The following is a 19,794-nucleotide window of genomic DNA, read 5'->3' on the forward strand; positions in this document are numbered from 1 at the left end:
GTGTGTGTGTGTGTGTGTGTGTGTGTGTGTGCATGTGAGAGAGAGAGAGAGAGAGAGAGAAAGAGAGAGAGAGAGAGAGAGAGAGAGAGAGAGAGAGGAGAGAAAAGACAAACCCTTCAAATAAAGCATCACTTGGTAGACAGGCTTGGGTAAGTCCCCTACTGAGAGGAAGGGGCAGGAGGTTGTTAGTTGAGAGAACTAATAAGTGAGCAAATGTTTGAACACATGCTCACTCCACCATCTTTAAGCTTCTAGAAAATCTATTACCATGTATTTTAAACAGTTGCTACAAGGCAAAATTCTTCCACTATTACCAGTCTAGGACTTTATTTTTCCCCCAAAAGATTGTTTTTCTTTCTCCTTGATTAAAACCCTGTGAAGAGAGAGATACATTTCAGTACACATGGTAGAAACTTCAGTCTTGGCTTCCATTTTGACCCACTAGCCACAAACACTCCCATCTGTTTTGTGTTCATTCGGCCCTCAAAAACTGACTACTCTATGACATTTGACATCTATTCCTTGTATCTCCTGGATTTACTTACCTCAGTTAGGAAGGCCTTGGTTGTATGTGCATCTTGGATGTACGTACATCTAGGTGAAAGGTAAATCTCAGGTAAAAATCACCTTTTTCCTGTACTAAGTAAGGCAGTCTTCTGAAGAGGTAGACTTTTCCTGGAGGAATAAACATTGGAGATGAGGAGACTTTTACCTTTGTGTTTTATTCAATATAGGTGGAAATTTCATACATACACTTTTTCTGAAGGTCATGCAAGACAATGTTAAAGAGTTGAAATTACTGTCCTTCCCATAGAGTGCAGCTAGCACATGAGAACAGTGAAAAATTGAGAAATGGACTTCACTTTTTACTTTATGCCCTCTGTATGTTATTAATATTTGTTGTTGTTTTGCCATAAGTACATTATCAACATAGAAACCATCTTGTTATTTCCTGAGCTTAAAACTATAATGATGATTAACAAATTTCATGTATATTTCCCTTTCCAAGAAAGGTTTCTACTTTTCCTAACGTGAAGCATTGAAACATAACTCCCACTCCCACCCATTGCTGGAGATCAAACCCAGAGCCTTGTGCATGCTAGGCTCTGAGCCATACCTGCAACCCAAAATAATGCTTTTAAAAGAAAGATGCTAGAGACTTAAGTTGAATTAAGTCATATAACTCCAAGTCCTAATGCAACATTTTTCAAAGTTATACTTTAAGATTAGAAAAGATGATAGAATTGGATTTTAATTTTTTTCTGCATATATGCTGTCTATGAAAAGAAGGAATTTACATTTTGTTTAAATATATACAAATGTCACTTACTGAAAGTAAAATTTATAATTTTTCCTAATTTTTCTAAATTTTCTAGAATATACATGGTAAGCTGACTTTATAATCAGTTATTTTAAAGGAATTATTTTCTCTGCACAGGCATTTTTTTCCACACCTTTATCAAATAAGGAAGTGGCATATACTGTTGTATATGAAATATATGACCATATGTTAATGAGAAAAAAAAAACAAGCATAATGGGTAAAATAAACCCAAGCATTGGAAGATATAGAACTTCCAAATCACCACCTTCCAAGATTGTGTATTCACTGCTGATACTTCAACTAATCAATAATGTTTTTGAAATTACTCTTGAGAATTATTTATTACCTTGAATGCTATATATAAAAATTGGTCTTATTGTTTTATAGTCACCCTTCACTTTCACTTAAAACTACTGTTATTACTCCCCTTAATTACCTACATTTAGTTTTTTTTTCCAATATTTTATTTCAAGTACATATAAAGAGTATGTATATCAGGAAATATGACTTGATTGAATATAGAAATACATACACCAGGTAACTTCAAAATGGCCACATGCTTTTTTCAACAGATTAGATTCTAAATTATCTCTGATTTCCTAGAATTAAACCCTCCATCAAACAGTGAAATTTTCATCATTGAAGATAATGAAGAGAATGTTCTCCAGACTCTGGGGAAATTCTTTATAACTCCCTTTAACTCCAGGGATTGGAGTTGAGAAATATATTAATTAAAAGGAGTTTTGATCAGTAGTAGCATTATTAGTTTAATTTATAGTCTTTGTGGGGGGTTTTGTTGTTAGTTTTTGTGTAAATTCTGAAATATGTGCTTTTTAATGAGTTTAATTACTATGTACCATTGTGTACTTACATGTGTATTGCTTTAATAAGTTTTTTTAATGTAGAAAATGGGTTTTAATAAATGTTTAAAAATTTTTGTTCAGGAATCATTTTTTAGGTATTTGTTTTGAATTTGCATTTTCTTTAAACACCTCGTTTTATTTTACACACACACACACACACACACACACACACACACTTTTTTAGTGTTGAGTTTATTTTTTTCAGGATGACAGTATTTAATAATCACTTTCATTTCATATATTTCTGAATTTTTCCTCCATTGACAGTGTAATGTGGAAAAATATTTCCACAGCAGGAGTTGCAGAGGTAGTACAAGGCGTGGCTAAGCACTTCATGGCTCACTTAAGCCAAGGATTTTATATAACGTTGGTGTGCAGCAAGGTGAAGAACCCCCTGCTATGCTATAGCAATAAAAACTTTTTAAAAAAATTCATCATTGTGCACAGAACAGTGAAACACAAGCTAATATACTAGCCAGAATAATCTATTTATTATTAACAGGTTCATATCAGGAGTTAATTTATTTTTTCCTGAGTGTGTGAGTTGTTTCCTACTTTACAGCTGAGCAAATTCTGAGTGATGTGGAGAGTGATGCTACCTCCCTCTGTGGCAAGCTGTATTTCTTAGCAGTCCCAGAAAATACAAAATTCCTTTTGAAACTGAGCTTCCTGGGCTTGTTCATCTCCTTGAATCATCCCCCATGCCAAAATTCATTCTCCAAGATATAAATGGCTTCCTGTGTTTGCCTTTGCTCTGTGTGTATATAATCATTTATGTTTCTGAAGGATTTGAAAGTAAGTTGTGTACACTATAACCTTTTTCTCTTGAGTATTTCTGAAGAATAAGATACATTTCTTACAGAACCACGGTGCAATAATAATATTCAGTTAATATAACAGATACTAGTATTAGTTATAACTTTTTGGTTCCCTTTTAATCTAAAACAGTTCTTTGGTCTTTGATTGTAGAGACATTTACATTTTCTAAGAGTACAGGCCAGTTGTTTTTGGAGAGTATTCCTAGGTATACTTTTGTTTCTTGATGATTAGATTCAGTTTATCCATTTTTGTGTGGAGTACCACATGAGCAATATCCCATGCTCCTCAGTATAAATCCTCTGAAGGTGTGTGGTTGCCCGTGTTTCTCCAATGTGTACTCACTGTGTTTCCTTTTGTGATTTGTGTGAAGATGCTTTCAGGCTTTGCAGTTGTCCTGTTGATTATCATGGGCTTCCCAACACACACACACACACACGCATATTCATCTTGATTTAGCATATAGTGATGAATCTTCCATATATTGATGCATGAGTCAGTTTTTAGTGTGATGTTTGCAGAATGGTGAATTTTCTAATTCCATGTTTTCTTTTCTTGTTTTTATTTATTTATTTTGTTTATCTGTTGGTTTTATGGTGCTGGGGAACAAAACCAGAGCCTGGCATGTGTTAGGCAAGCACTCTGCCACTGAGCTACTATATCCTCAGTTCCCATGTTTCCTTTTCTATTTACTTGTTGATATTGTATTTAAAGAAAAATTTTACCTTCTCCCCAATTATTTACCTTTCTGTTATATACTAAGTTGTTTACTTTAAAAGGAATATGAGCCAGGGGTAGCGACATACACCTGTAACCGTAGGGACTCAGGAGGCTGAGGCAGAAGGATCTCGAGTTCAAAGCTGGTCTCAGCAACTTAGTGAGGCCGTAAACAATATATGGAGACCCTGTCTCAAAATAATAAAATGAAATAGGGCTAGGGATGTGACTCAGTAGTTAAGCGCCCCTTGGGTTCAATCCTTGATATAAATAAATAAATAAATAGAATATGAAGGTATAAGTATAAAATTATGAGTTCTTTTATTCAATAGCTTATTCATTATTGCTATTCTTTCATTATTTTGTTAATCAAATTGTCCCCAAGCTAAGCTAGAGGAATTGTTCTATCTCAGTATCTATCCCGCCCCCCCCCCCCCCCCCCCCGCCAAGAAAAGATCCTGTGTTTTGTTTAATTCTGAGTTTTTTTAAACAGTTCATATTTTCTGGAATAAGACATCCCAGGATCACAGTGAATCTAACCACCTGTAGTCTCGGAATCAGCCATTTATCCAAAGAATCTTGATTTCTTTTAGCAGGGAATGATTCTAGTGTTATAGAAAGTTGTTTAAATCCTGTCTAATATAATTTCTCTTCATGCACATATAATATTGTTGCTTGTGACTCTGAATTTGATAGGAACTTCAGAGGAAGTTAAAGTTTTTCACTTAAATATATACAATTTTTTTTTATCTATGCCTGTACTTATATTACAAATAATCTAGAGAAGTATAGATAAGAGGAATTAAGTGTCCCCTTGAACCCACTGCTCATTGAGTGCTGATGTATTTTACATAGCCAGCGTCATATCATGCATACAAAATTTTGCATTTTACTGTATCCACTCAGCATATCTTTGTTTTCTCCAAGTCATAAAGATTAGACAATTTCATTTTTAGTAATGTTTATCATTTTAAAATTTGTCTTGGTTGTCTTTTTGCTCCTATTCATTATTGCACTATCCTAAAATAGGAATAATACATCTGCTAGTGCTCAACCTTCTCTTTTCTAATTCTTTCTTTAAAATTATATTCTGTCTGTCCTCTACCCTCCCCATGAATATCATAGAATATAAAACTATCGGTGCAGAAATAAAAAAACTGGGAAACATTTATTTCATACATTTTGGTACTTTGCTTTCATGTAAAACAGTCTACTCAGTGACAAATTTGTTTTTTCCAATATTTGACATCAGTGTTTGACAAATGTAAATAAGTCATTCAATTAAATATCTGCCGAGTTGCTGCTGTGGTATGGTTAGTCCTGTGTGCAGAATTTTTAGGTCTTAAATACGCCACTATTTCTTTTCTAGTGTAATGTCTTTTAACCAGAGCACTGTTGAAATTTTGGACCACATACTCCTTTGTTGTGGAGGGCTTTTTTGTGCTTGCAGGTTGTAGGATGTTTAGCACCATTGCTACTCGATGCCAGTAGCATCCATCCCCATCCTCTGACTGTGACAATCAGAAGAATCTCTCGAGAAGCCAGGCACAGTGGCACGTAACTATAATCCCAGTAATTTGGGAGGTTGAGGCAGGAGGCTCACAAGTTCAAGGCCAGCCTCAGCAACTTAGTGAGACCTTAAGCAATTTAGCAAGAACCTGTCTCAGAATAAAAAATGTCGAGACAGGCTCAGTGGTTAAGTGCCCTTGGGTTCAATTCTCAGTAACTGCACCCCCCCCTAAAAAATAAAAAAATGTCTCCAGACATTGCCAAGTGCTTCTGGGGGACAAAATTATCAACTATCCCTAAGTGAAAACACTGTTCCAGTACAATGTCTTACCTATAATAGGCACCCCCAAATACTTGATGCATTAATATATACACTTTAGAAATTGGATGGATCCTTGTTTTATACCACTATTTCCTCAAATTTTTCAGGATTTACTATTTTCAATATTAGAGGTATTCAATTGTTATTACAATTATGTTATCTTGTAGACAGAGGTTCCTAGGGTCTTATTTAGAATAGAGGTTTTAGGCCATCAAGCGATAGGTTTTCTGTTCTTTAATGTAGGTAGTGTGCATGTGTCCATGTCTTTGCAAGTACTGAAAGACATAAGAATGGCTTCAGAAGATCAGAGCATCTGGAAGATTGAATAAGCCTGGTCAGTTGAAGAGAGGTGGATGAGAATCAGGGAGAATGTCCATCTGGGGACAGCATAAGGGTTCAAAGAAGGAAACATGGATGCCCTAAAGGACTTGGAGGTTAGATGAAGTGGAGAGCAGGGGTTGACGGGTAAGACTTAAGTATTTTAGGAATAAAGTATGTTTCTTAAAAGTTTTTGAAAGTAACTTCATTAAGATAAATTATATGTAATTGCCTTAATTTGGTTCTATATAAAGGTTGTACATGGATACTTAGCATGTACTTTTTGGAACATTTCTATTTTTATTCCAAAGGAAATATCAGCATTCAGAACTTAGGTAGTACTAATTACACTTGATAGGAACTAGTCCTGGAAATATGAAAATGCCAACTTTGTCATGGTGCCTTTATGTTTTCTTTCTCTTATTTTCACAAGCCAATTCCCTTGGGCTTAGATAATTCCTTCCTTATAAGGTAGTTGCTTAGCACAACTTGATTCCACCATTAATGTTCCCCACTGAAAAATATGCTTGTAAATTTTTGAGAAGAAACTAATATTGTTTTATGCTGTTTGACAAGGTTATTTATGCTCTTTTATAAGAAGAGGACCTGAACATAATAATATTTTTGTCTTTTAAGAATATTGGATTTATTTAGAAACATTTTATAGCTATACGATCTTGTTTTTAATTTTAATAGTATAACTTAGAATTCGTTAGGGCATTTCATTAAGTTTTTTGCAGTGGCTGGATGATTTTGAGTATGAAGAGGCTTAGTTACAAAGTCATAATAAACAAACTAATGCTATTCTGGGCAACAAACTGCATGGTATTACTATAGACATTCAGTTGATTGCTTTAGTGGTAATATTTTAAACTTGTAAAGCCAGTTTAATTATTTTTGGGTTTTTTTTAGAGAACTTTGCTACAATATTATTGACCCAAAAGTTTCCTGGATTGGACATGTTTTATAAAGGATTTTATGATGCTTGTTCTTGAACTTTAACTTTAATGAAAAGAAAAATCGTTTATAATTTCAGGTAATTTTTAGTTCCTTCTTTTTTGGTGAGTTATCTTACTCATTAGGATGTGGAATAAAAGATAATTCTTGAATCTTGGTCCTAAACACAAAATACCTCAGGAGAATGGCTTAGTTTTATTGAGTTTTATGGGGGGGTCGTGTTCCATCTTTATAAAACTCTTTCTACTTTGGAGGTGATATTCTTGTCTTATACCCATTAGACTCTAAAGTCTTCTTCCCCAAAGTCTTAAGCAATATTGTTGGTACACAGGGCTCTTTGAAGCGTGATGCCACATGACTTTGATATTTGGATAAAATGCTCCACAGAGCTGCGTTATTTGAAAAATATTCATTAGAAGTTTCTGTCTTTTGGATGTATTTTACTTTTTTATCATTAAGTATTAGACAAGAGAAGGATAACTTCATAAGTGCAGTCCCCAACATGGGCCATCAGCCACATTGACTATTTAAATTTAAATTTTAACTAATAATATGAAATAGAATTAAACATTCAGCTCCTCATTCATACTAGCCACAGTTCAAGGGCTCAATGGCCAAATGTGATTATGGTTACCATATTAGACTATGAAATATAGAACAATTCCCTCATCAAATATGGTTCTATTAGATACAGTGCTATAGAATAGAGGTCTATAAACCGACTTGGGAGGCCAATGTACACTACTGTCCATTTTGTTAATAAAGTTTTATTGGAATACAGCCATTATTGTCAGTTTGCATATTGTCCATAACTGTTTTCAGACCAGGGAATCAAGTAGTTGGAACAGAAACTATGTCACTCACAGAGCCTAAAATATTTCTTTTTTTGTCCTTTCACAGAAAAAAAAAATGTTGTGACCTCTACTTTTGACTATATATATTCATAAGGCTGAGGTTAAATAATATGATTATTATGTGCATAGCACATATTGAATACATTTGTAGTATAGCATGTCATGTAAGGCAATTGATCATAGTTTAAAGATGAGCTAAGCCAGAAAAAGAGTTAAAAATAAAGCATGAGACCACACCTTTGGATTACTGGATAAGAACACTCACTCTCATGTAGAAACAACTGAAAGATTAAGTCCTTCTCTGGTAAATCAGCTCTTTTAAAAAATGGAGAGAATTAAACAAGAATACCGGGCAAGACTCAACAGCCAACATCCAAGTTGTCAGTCCACCTTAAGTGGACTGGGAAAGCTAGCCGGATTTGTTATGAGGCCCATCCAGGCTACAGGCCCAGTTGTCACCTGTGGGCCCAGAGCTTGGTTCTGAGTTAAGGATTGACTCTATGGTGGACACTAGGACAGTTCGAGAATTAGTGTATTTGGGTGTGGTGAGAAACATCTAATGTGTCAGACCTTAAAACCTTCCCATTAAACCCTTCAACATACTTTGAAAGAATGCCCCCCCCCAAGAAAAAACAGTTTTTAATTCATTAAAAACTAGTTCCCAAATTTTGACTGATTGAATCAGTTAAATATTTTTATGACTCTTTTATTTTGTGTGATATCCAAGAAATGCAGTCTTTAGGTGACCCATAAAATACTTAAATCCATTTTGATGACCGTTCTGCATATAAATCTTAATACTATTAAACCATAGAGCTGTTCCATTTTGTTATTTTATTTCAAAATTATAATGAAAAGTAATACATGTAAGTTTTTGACATGTAAGCCTTAGAATTGCCTGTTACTGTTTCTTTGTTACTTTTCCAGGTTTAAGCTAACACTGTTTTCTGCTCAAAGTGCCCTGGCTTCTCTTAGGCCAGGGCTCTCTCTGATAAGGGCTTAGCAAGGACCTTATAAAGGCTGACCCTCACTGAGCAGATTATAGTGTAGCATGGAGCTAAATTTAGAGGAAAGCTGTGTCTCTGCTCCAAATAGTAACAGCTAAACCATAGATACTCTTGGTGAAGAGAATACCTTCATTTAGTCTTTCACTACGTGGGTGAATTTTTGAGTTTTGTTAGTTTTATATGGTAGTTTTTATGTCAAATCTTTGCATATATAACTGCTTACATTTTATTATGTTATTTTCTACATAAACCATATTGACGGTGTGGAAAATAAGCCCCCATAACTGGGCTCTGAAGAGAACCTTTTTCATTTAGAACTGAAGTAGGTATAAAAGCTAGGAATTTTTAAAATAGAGTAATTCTCTCATACTATGTTGGTAATTTTCCAATTAACAGAAAAAAAAAAAAAAATAGAAACAAGATGCAAAGGTAGAGTTACTTAGAGAGAATTCCATGAGTTTGTAATCTAGACTAAAAATTAAAAAAATTAGATATGGTTCATGTTTAAATTGTTTTAAAATTAATTATGAAACAAAAACATCTTTGGTAGCGAGCAGCTCCTTGAATGTTTGCCTACTGAAGACCTTTCAGTCTATTTAGGCTCTGTTTTGTTTTCGAATGAGACCCAAACTCTTGACAGATCTTCGTTGTTGCCTTTTTTTTTTTTTTTTTAAAATAATAAAACAAGAATACATTCTGAATATTTATTATGTTTGGAAGGTACAGAGACAAGGAGGAACTGCTTACACAGTGACATCAATTTTGCACCATTAAATGTTTGTTGATCCACAATGAATCTGAAAATGCCAACAGGGAACTTTGTGAATGAGTTTTACAGTGAATATAAATAATGGATTAGAAACGATTTCCAACATCCATCAAATGAAATGGGATTTTATCAATTACATTGATAGTACTTGAAACTTTTGATATGCAGCTATTGCCCCATATTTGAGCTAAATTTAGAGGAAAGCTGTGTCTCTACCTGTCACTGTCTCTACCCTGATTCTGGTCTGTACTTCTGTTTCAAGAGTTGCATTGTTTTGTGAAGGTTTGGATTTTATCTCTCCTGCTAGGTTCGTTCCTCAAGGGTGTGGATTTTTGGCTTAGTCACTTTTTGTATCTCCAAGTGCTCTGTTAAGTTCATTTTACTTTATAGAAATGATCAAATTTCTCTCAGGTGGTAAAATAAGTTACTTTTGCATTGTTACAGCTTTTGTAATTAGTTTCACTTTTTAAATAATGATTGATTAGAACTTTTCTATGGCAAATTGTTATTTTGTTTTACTTTGTTGGTGCTGAGGATCTACCCAGGACCCCCAGCATGGTAAGCAAATGCTCTGCCACTGAACTACAGTCCTGGAATGGAAAGTTTGTTTCATAAATAAAATAATGATTTTTCCATGTTTTTAAAACTGTGGAAGATGAGATAATTTGCCTCACTAGTACATAATATCTTTCATAATTTAATTAATCCAGATATATTTTAGTTTATGATATTTATACCAGCAAACTTATTCTCAATTGTTAAAGAGGTGTTTTGGAGCAAGTTTTACATAATTTTTAATCCTTCTCAAAATTTCCTTTTGTAGAAAAGTATATATTCTATTTATTCCCTTTTTAATCAAATAAAATTATACATTCCATTCTCTTATTATTATTTTGGTTGTTTTTGTTTTCTGTTTTGTTTTTGTTTATTTCTTTCTCACTAGTATTATGCCTGGAACATTCTTCTCTATCAGTGGAGCAGTGTATTTGATGAGCATTTATTAAATGCTATACTTTGTTAGCTTTTTGGGTATTAAAGATACATTATTGAGTAAAACCTATATGACTCTTACCTCATTGAGGTTAACTTTCATGGGGGAAGCAGACCACAAACAGATAAAATGGCAGATAATGCTAAAGGTTAGGATGAGAGAAAAAACTAAGTAAAGAGAGAGTAACAAGGGGCCATCCATGTTTGTCAGAACATTCAGAAAGGCATCTCTGAAAATGAGGCATTTGAATGAATGCAGTAGGTAAGCCTTGTGGACAACTGGGGAAGAGGCTTCCTGAAAGAGGCAGGTGCAGAGCCTCAGAAACAGGACCCTGTCAACAGTAGGGTAGTGTGGCTGAAACTCACTGAGTGATAGGAAGAGATGTAGATTTAACATGCATATGTAATCAGAGACACAGCTAGGGCCAGAAATCCAATTCATTCTTTTGTAAAGCTGCCTGATGTTTCGTGCAGTGACTGACTTAGGTCTTGTCTAATCAGACTCATATTTATGGTCATTTAACTCTCCTTGTTTTTTTTTTTTTTTTTTTTTTTTTTTTTTTTTTCCATGAATCCAGCAATACTGCAACTAAATCCTTTTACTCATACACATACACATGTATGTTGGCATTTTGTGTGGTTATAGCTGTAGGGTAAATTCCTAGGAAAGGAATTGATGTAGTATTTATAGATACTCACCATATGCTCCTCAAAAGTATGCTATTGAGTCTAACCTTTGCCAAAGTTGACATGTGGTTGTTTTCCCCGTGTCGTTTGAAAACATTTGGTATTAGTAAACTTTAAAAATTTTTCTAGTCCAATTATTTTAAAATGATGTTCATTTGTTGGTTGAGAGTGAACATATTTATTAGCCATATTTTTTATATGAACTGCTTATTTTAAGTATATAACGTTTATTTTCTTTTTCAGAAATTTTATGAATAAGCATCAGAAGCCAGTGCTAACAGGCCAGCGGTTCAAAACTCGGAAAAGGGGTAGGCTGTATTGTGTTTGTGTGTTTAAAATTCTAATCAAAATATCAGATTGAAGGAGAATTCAATGATTTGTGCTTCCACTTAATTCCACTAATTCCATTCATTTGTGCTCTGAATGTAGAATCTAAAGTTTTGCAATCAAGCGAACTCCCAGTTTCCTAGATGTTTGTTGGAGAAGTAATTTAGCTTGAGAGCAATTGATATACTTTACTCTTTTTAACATCAGCATTTGTATTTGGATTTTGTTTTCTTTCTTTTTTTTTTTTTGAGAAAATATTGATAGCAAAGGTGGTAATACTGAGAGAAATATGGATTATTAAAAGAGATGTTGAAGATGTTTGATTTCTTAGAACTTAGGAAGTCAAATTAAATCTATCTTAAATTCATTGTATTTTTAAATCTCTTTTATTGTGAATAGAAAAGTAATAAGACCCAGTTTGACAATGATTGATAAAATTTCTTTTTTGCATTCTATTCATCTTAACTGTTCTTTCTGTGTAAGAATATTTTAAACATGATTTTACATTTAGTCAGTTTTGCACAATTACACAAATTGTTATTTTATAATTATTTTACACAAATACATAGTTTTACTCAATTATGCATTATATATTTTGCATTTAGTAAGTTTGTGCAATTATGTCCTTGAGTATAAAACAGTTGACCTGAAACTCAAAGAGGAAACATGAAATGAATTATTAAGCTAACTAATATTGAGGGGATGGCTGAAAAGATTTAAGAAAGTATGCTGTAAAGATAAATAACCTTGAAGTATAATCCCACTCAGTGATCTTGAGTACTGAATTGTTTTGTTGGTGACCCATTGTGTGCCCTTGAGTTTCTCAGTGCTAAGCAGTATCTGCAGCACACAGTATTTCCATTTTCCACTTTCCTTATCCTGTTTTTATTTTTAATTCCTGGTTCATCCCATAAGCTGAATAAGTACAGGTATAGCCTGTGCCACCTGCATTTAGTCCTCATCTAATGTCATCCTCACTGCATTTCCCCCCTGGAATCTGAAAGCAAATACCAAACATGAGGTGCTAACCAGCATGCATTTATTGTCTCCTTGTTTAAAACAGTGTTGAGAAAAAAAAAAAAAAAAGATGCAGATAATTTTGAAAGGAGTTTAACAGTCATGAACAATATAGTTCAGAAACTTTATTACAGTGAAGGTTTTGTGGGACCCAGTAATGTGACACCAGTTAATCTATGCCCAACTGAGAGGCACAGAGAGGTTTGCTGCTGAAGGGGACGTGCTAATCTCAGACCTGGATCTCCAGCTCAAGCTGCGTGATGAGCGTGACGCTGATTCACTGTAACTGAGCTTCCAGAGCCAGGAGAGCACAAGAACTATTGCACAACTGCAGCCGTGACTCCACCAGTAAGCTGGCCCTTGCCATCAGCCTGCAGTTGGGAGCCACAAAGATGTTCCCTAATTCTGAACAGGTTTGCCTTGATTCATTGGGTGGTCAAGATATGCAGCAAAGGCATTCAGGGAGAGCTACTGAGAGATATACATTATTTGTCAGTTGATCTGGGTTTGTATCACTCAGATCTGTTGGGGATTTAAGCAACGCTTGAGCCATTTTGTGCCAAACTGCTGACTGGGAAAAATGAAATTGTGTCAACCTCATTTTCTGCTCTTCATACTAAATTGCCTCCTGATAATTTATTGTGTATTGACTTTTCCTTGCCTTTATCATGGGACTGATTTCATATAATTGGTTAGCAGTTTGATAGGTGTGAGCAAGGGAAACTATAGGGGCTATCTCAAGGACATTTAATGGCCTATCTTCTAAAGATCTGTCTTTACTTTGAAACTTTTCCTAACAAAGATAATGCTTTTGCATGCCAAGTTAGTTAAAAAAGAATTGTATTTCTTATTGCCTAACTTAAATATAAACATTATTGTAGGACATATCACATAGGATCCATTTATACCCTTTTTTATGAAATATATGTTCTACAAATTTATGTTTTCTTCTATGACTTGTAGAATTAGAGGATTGGATAAAAATTGAAATCAAGAGGGAAAAAAAGAGGAACAAATTGTAGGCATCCAAAGTGACAATGTACTCAAGCTTGTCCCTCAGACTTTAGCTTTGTTCTGTTGGGTTTCAATCACTTTTAGATTTATAGGACTGGAGTTAGCACAGTAGCAGAGCAGTTGTCTAGCATATGTGGGACCCTGGGTTTGGCTACAAAAAAGGATTTATGATAAGTATATTAGTAGCTAATTGAGTAAACCTATAAATCTTGAAATATTTAATCTATGTGTAATTAGAAAATACATGATTTTTTTACTCGTTTACCAAGCCTCTGACTTGGGAAGGGATGTAGGTTATATTATTAATCGTTTCATTAACAGATTAGACAAATGCTTTATTAAACAGTTACTGTAGCTCTTATAGTAAGCAATGCTGTCAGATAACTTACAGGCACATTCAAGCATCAGGAATAGGCCTGTTTTTCTATGTCAGTGAGAGGGCCATTATGACTAACTCCTCAGCGTCGCATTTGTGATTCACCAACACAGTATAAATTTGAGACCCTAATTATATACTTCCCACTTCAGCAGAGTTTTGAACTGCCAAATGGAAACCAAAGGAGGCAATAGTATATTTTTGTTAGGATTTTTAAGTATTTCTGCTAGTTTGTCCTCAAATTAAATGCGAACTACACAATATTCTGTTGTTTCAGATGAAAGGGAATCTTTGGATAAAATGTTGTCTTGTTTCCTCAAACTTCCATTAGTGGTTCTTGACATTTTCTTCTATAGGAGTTTCTATTTCTGTTAATAGAGGCTATCTTAGCAGTTGAGAGATTTTTGAGCATGCAAGAATCATTAGTCCCTACATACCATCCTAAGTTTTTAAGGCTTACAAGCTATAAATGGTCATTTTGACTTAATGCATTAATGTTCACTGTTAGAATGTCCTTGGCCATAATATACTGTCTTCCTTTTACTTTTTTCCTTGGCAATTCGTTTGGAAAATTAGAATGGGACAATGAAGGCCTTTTCACAAACACAAGTTTTTAAATCGTTCCTTAAATTCAAAACAAGGTCTTCCACATGGATTCTTGGCCTACCCTAAGTTTTTCCTTATTTACCAATTATATTACCCCATGTCTCAATTTGTAATTTTCAAACCATCAAAATCTGATCTACCACCTGAGTCAACATCCAAACATGTGTCATTGTGGGGATGGCCTCAATTCATTTTGGAAGCTGACCACAAGAGTTAATAAACAGCCTGTGGTTTTTCACTTCCAGTGTTCTCATATTATAGGAAAGAAAACATTTTTCTCCTAAGAGGAAGGAGAATTACCCTTTGGTTAGATCCTGAATAAGAAGTGAAGTTTTCTTTGCTTGTCAGTGGCTTCCTCTTGCTTAGAGATGCAGTTTTCCTCTCTTCCAGCTCTACATAATATGTTCCTCTAGAACTCTTATCTATCCCCACCATTCAACACAAGACTCTAATTATATTTTTTTCTGCTGTCAACATTTGTGTGTTCTTGGCTGCATGATGTTTTGCTTATGGCATCAAAAGGACTTTTTATCTTGTGTGATGAATATTGTTCTGTTCATTTGTGTATGTCTTTATGGCTCCGACTGGTACTGGTAATGCCATTCTTCCCCGGTTTTGATGCTGATGTAAGTTAACCACTGAAAACCCATCCTTTCTGTTAGAAACGACAACTAGTCATTCTGTACAAACCAGACAGTTTGATTTTTAAATGTAATTTTAATTTTATTAAAATTATGCAAGCACATCATTTAAATAGCCAAACAGTTCTGCAAGACAGGTTATAACAGCAGCAGGGCCTGCTCTTTGAACCTTTTTAAGTGCTCTTTTTGATATTTACATTCATGTAGTCAGACAGCATTCTTGTATAGCTATTTCTTGATTTTTCTGTTGGAGGTGTTCAATAGGCACTACCACTATAGAATGTGAGGATTCTGCTTTCTCACTGTCCACACCCACCTCGTACCTCTTGGCCTAGTCTTCTGTATCATAATTTCATTTAGACTTGTGCTTAGGATTCATAGTATTATGACTTATGCATGCTGTTCACAGCTGAACTGTTATTTGATTACTTTTTTTAACATCATTTTTTTTTCTGAATTAAATGAATTTAATAACATCTATTCGACTTAGTTTTCAATGACTTAAAACTAGTCGGCCTTTGGCTGGGGGTGTAGCTCACTGGTATATCATATACCTAGCCTGCATCAAGGCCTGGGTTCCATCCCCCACACTGCCAAAGAAAAACTGAAATGAAAACTCGGCTACCTTCACCTTTCCTGTTGTATAAATCTCTTCATACAAGACACTTGAGGTTTCTAGCAGAGAGGATACTGAAGGGATTTGTGTGTCCTAACACCTTGATGAACTCTAAGTCAGCTGTGGAGCCATTGGCTTGATGTGTTTGAAATGTCCTTTCACCATTATCCTCAACCGTGCTATTTGTTTTTGTTTTCTACGACTTGTTCCTTAGTCCTCTGTTTTAGAAGCTTTGGGTGTTTCACTGTACATTCACTTTGCTCTTACTCTTAATTAGTCGCTTGGCTAAACACTACGATTCTAGGTTGGCGGCTCTTTTTCCTCAAAATTTTGAAGAAGCTTCTGCTTTCTGATATGTCATGAATTTTTGAACAGTTCTCATCACTCTGTTCTTGTTGCTTTCTGTATAACTTCTTGTTTTTGTTTCCCTCAGAAACTCTGGATAGTTGCTCTGTTCCCAATATTCTGTAATTTCATGATAATGAACATACCTGATATGGATCCCCTTTCAATCATTGTGCTGGGCGCTCAGAAAGCCCTTTTATTTGAAAGCTTGCAATCTTCAATTCTGTGAAACTTAATGAGTTTCCTTTACATTTTTTTATTCTTTTTCCATACTTAACGTGAATATTTGACTGATCTGCTCTTCTTAACATTTTTGCTCCTATTTTCTAGGCCTCTGTCATATACACACAAACACACACACACACGTTTTGTTTTTTCCCATATTTTATTGGTTCGTTATAATTGTATATAATGGTGGGATTTGTTGTTACATATTCATACATACACACATAGCAATATAATTTGGCCAGTGTCATTCCCCAGTTTTTAACAGATATTCTCAGCTTTCCCTTTCAATACTTCCATCGGGTTTTTCACTTTTTCGTCATATTTTTTATTTCCAAGAACTCATTTGTACTTGTGAATTTTTATAGTATTATTCCCTCCCCTTCCACCTCCAATTTGTCTCCTCCTCCTCCAACATCTGACTCCAAATCCACCTTCCATGAGAAGTATCTTTAGTGTTTAGACCAAAACTCCTTCCAGTACTTCCCCTCCTGACAAGTTCTCTGCTCACCCACCAGGTTCCCTGCAACAATTCATTTATGCTAGTGAATATATGCCTTTATGATTGTTTTAGATTTGTCTTATCAATGTTTGCTGAGAATAAAAAGCTGTACAACATCTATAGTCCTTTAAATATTCTTTCAGGGGATCGACAAACCAAAACTGTTAACAGTACTAACGATTATTAACCTCTTTTGCATGTTCTCTGAGTTTGCAGTGGAGTTTATACAGTCTGTATGGTATGTGATATTACAGTAGATTGAACACAGTGGGTGTAACACCTGTCCGTCTACAATTAATCAGGTGTTAAAAAGTTTTTAAGTGTGTGAATCAGTACCACTCTTCTCATTACTTTTCTCCTCTAATAAATATTCTAAAGTTTTCTATTTTGATTTCTGGTAAAATAAGTGTCCACAGATATACCCTCCATGAACAAAAAAACTCTTTTTTAATCCTTAGTACCTTTTAAGAGTGTCAGGGGTTGAGGAGAACAAAAAGTTTACATCCTCTGCTCTGAAGCTATAATATACATCTGTGACTTATAATACTTATTGAGTAATTAAGTTCTGGAATAATTAACTATTATAACTATTAACTCTTATAAAAGATATTCCTTCTCGTTTCTGCCTTCTCAAATTTTGCTTTTTATTTTTATTCTTATAAATTCTTTGATGTTTCTCTGGATCATCTTCTTGCTTGGTCTTAGATGAAAAAGTAATTAAAGTTTCAATTGTTACACTCTTTATTTTTTTATTCTGATTAAAATTATTAGATTATATTGGCCCAGCCTACAAATGAGAATTGAGCAATCATTACTTTTATTATATAGTAGATAATTAAAATATATTTGTGGCCCCTTTGAACAGAATATACATTATTTGCCTGAGTAAATATTTCAACAAGGGTAGAACATGGAATTAGAATGAAGAACTTAAATTGTCCTTCAACTTCTAAATAAATAAATAATCAACTTCTAAATAATCACACTAAATAAAGAACCGTGGACAAAGGGAATGTGTAGTCAATCTTCTTGGGGAAATATAAAGGAATGATTTTATGCATTTTCAATTTTAGATGAAAAAGAGAAATTCGAACCCACAGTCTTCAGGGATACACTTGTCCAGGGACTTAATGAAGCTGGTGATGACCTTGAAGCTGTAGCCAAATTTCTGGACTCAACAGGCTCAAGATTAGATTATCGTCGCTATGCAGACACACTCTTTGATATCTTGGTGGCGGGCAGTATGCTTGGTAAGCCATGCATTATAACATCTTCTAATATATATATAAATGTTTTAATTCTATTTTAATATTTCATTATAAAATCCTTTAAGCTTGCATATATTAGGATTTATTTTTAAAATGCAAGCAAGAGTCTACAATTTTTTACCTAACTTACAATTTGGAATGATATTAATGTGGATTTGAAATGATAACACACTAATAAAGGCAGAACTGAAATTTTCTGTTGACATTACAGCAGTCAGCTACTTTGCTTTCCCTAAAAGCCAACTGTCCCGTGTATCCCTAATCCTTAAATGTTTATGAAGACACTCTGAGAAAGATATTTTCTACATTGGAGTGTAACTTTGTATATGTCTGGATCTTTCTGGTACACTTACTGAGACCAAATGTTATCATATGGCAACTTTTCTTTTGAACCCCACCCCTTTATTTGGTACATTGAAATGTAACTGTCAACAAATTCAAAAACAATTTTTCAAGGTTTAGTCAATGCCATTTCTCCATAAATAATAAAATATTCAAGAACTATAGTTTAAGCCTGGTTTTTTTTTATTGTTTTGTAGTACTGGGAATTGAACCCAAGGCCTTGCAGATGTTCAAGGCAAGTGCTCTAACACTAAGCTACATTCCCAGCCCTTTTTTGAGACTGAATTGCCCAACCTGGCCTTGAACTTGTAATTCTCCTACCCTACTTAGCCTCCAGGATAGGGAGGATTACAGGTGTGTACCAACATGTCTGCCTTAAGCCTACCTAGTGTTCCTTTTAATTGTGAATACTCTACATGACTAGGACTAAAGATAGAACATTGGAAATTATTAAAGACTGGTAAAAAACAAAATAAAAGCTATTTCTTACAGAGCAGAGAAATCAAGGGGAAAGGCTTCAGGATACTATTTGTGTGTATTAAACCACTGACCAAAAAGCTTACTTAGGCAACATAACTGCTCGTTTTCTTTTCTTTTTTTTTATTTTTTCCTATCAAGATCATTCTTAGATCTTGATTGTTATAATTAGTTTCTATGGCAGTCATAATCACTGGAAAGGGTCAGTTTTCCTAGGCCAGTGATTTTTCAATTGTTTAGGGGACATTTGCAAATGTATGGAAGTATTTTGATTGTTACAAGACTTGGGGTGGGGGCAGGTATGTTTCCTATTTTGCTATGTGAAGATATTTCAACACAATGAAATATTGCCCTGCCTTAAATGCCATCTGGGCCTCCTCATTGAGAAACACTGCTCAGGTCAGCTTTCTTTGACTTTGAGACACGGTGTGTAAATTCCCCCATTTTGAGGTGGAACCTGATCTAAGCTCTTATTCCCATTACTTGTTTTGGTACTTGGTCTCATTTATAACCAGGCTTTATTGTCCTGCATTGCTGATTTTCAGCACACAATGAATTCGTTTTATTGTTCTTACTGTTTACATAGATTGCTTATTATCACTTCAAATCATTCAAATTCAAATATAAAACTGTATGCATTGTGTTCAGCTCCTAATACCCAGAAATGACCATTGTTTATATTTTGTTTGATTTTCTTCTAGAATCTCTTTACCTCATAAACTTTTGAGAATGTGATAATACCCAAAATATGAGACTATATGTGGGAATTTACATTTACTCAGCAATATATTAATGCTTTTCACACCCATGAGTATTACATTCAATGATTTTAAAAAGAATTAAAGCCAAACTTACGTTAAAGAATATTTGTTCAACATTGCAAACAATGGTATCAGTGTCTGTGTA

The 19,794-nt window shown here is 34.4% G+C and overlaps 1 protein-coding gene across 4 annotated transcripts in view; it reads left to right on the forward strand.

Annotated features, from left to right (window-relative positions):
* BZW2 (basic leucine zipper and W2 domains 2) overlaps positions 1-19,794 on the forward strand; it is a 58,469-nt gene that overhangs the window by 10,185 nt on the left and 28,490 nt on the right. For 2 of the 4 annotated variants that reach the window (XM_079151911.1, XM_079151910.1), the window contains 2 exons: positions 11,376-11,440; positions 17,875-18,051. In XM_079151911.1, coding sequence (XP_079008037.1) covers positions 11,383-11,440; positions 17,875-18,051 — 235 coding nt within the window. In that variant the 5' untranslated portion in view covers positions 11,376-11,382. The other 2 variants (XM_079151909.1, XM_079151912.1) reach the window with 2 other exon arrangements.

This window comes from Sciurus vulgaris (genome assembly GCF_902686455.1).
Source record: "Sciurus vulgaris genome assembly, chromosome: 8".
NCBI lineage: Eukaryota > Metazoa > Chordata > Mammalia > Rodentia > Sciuridae > Sciurus > Sciurus vulgaris.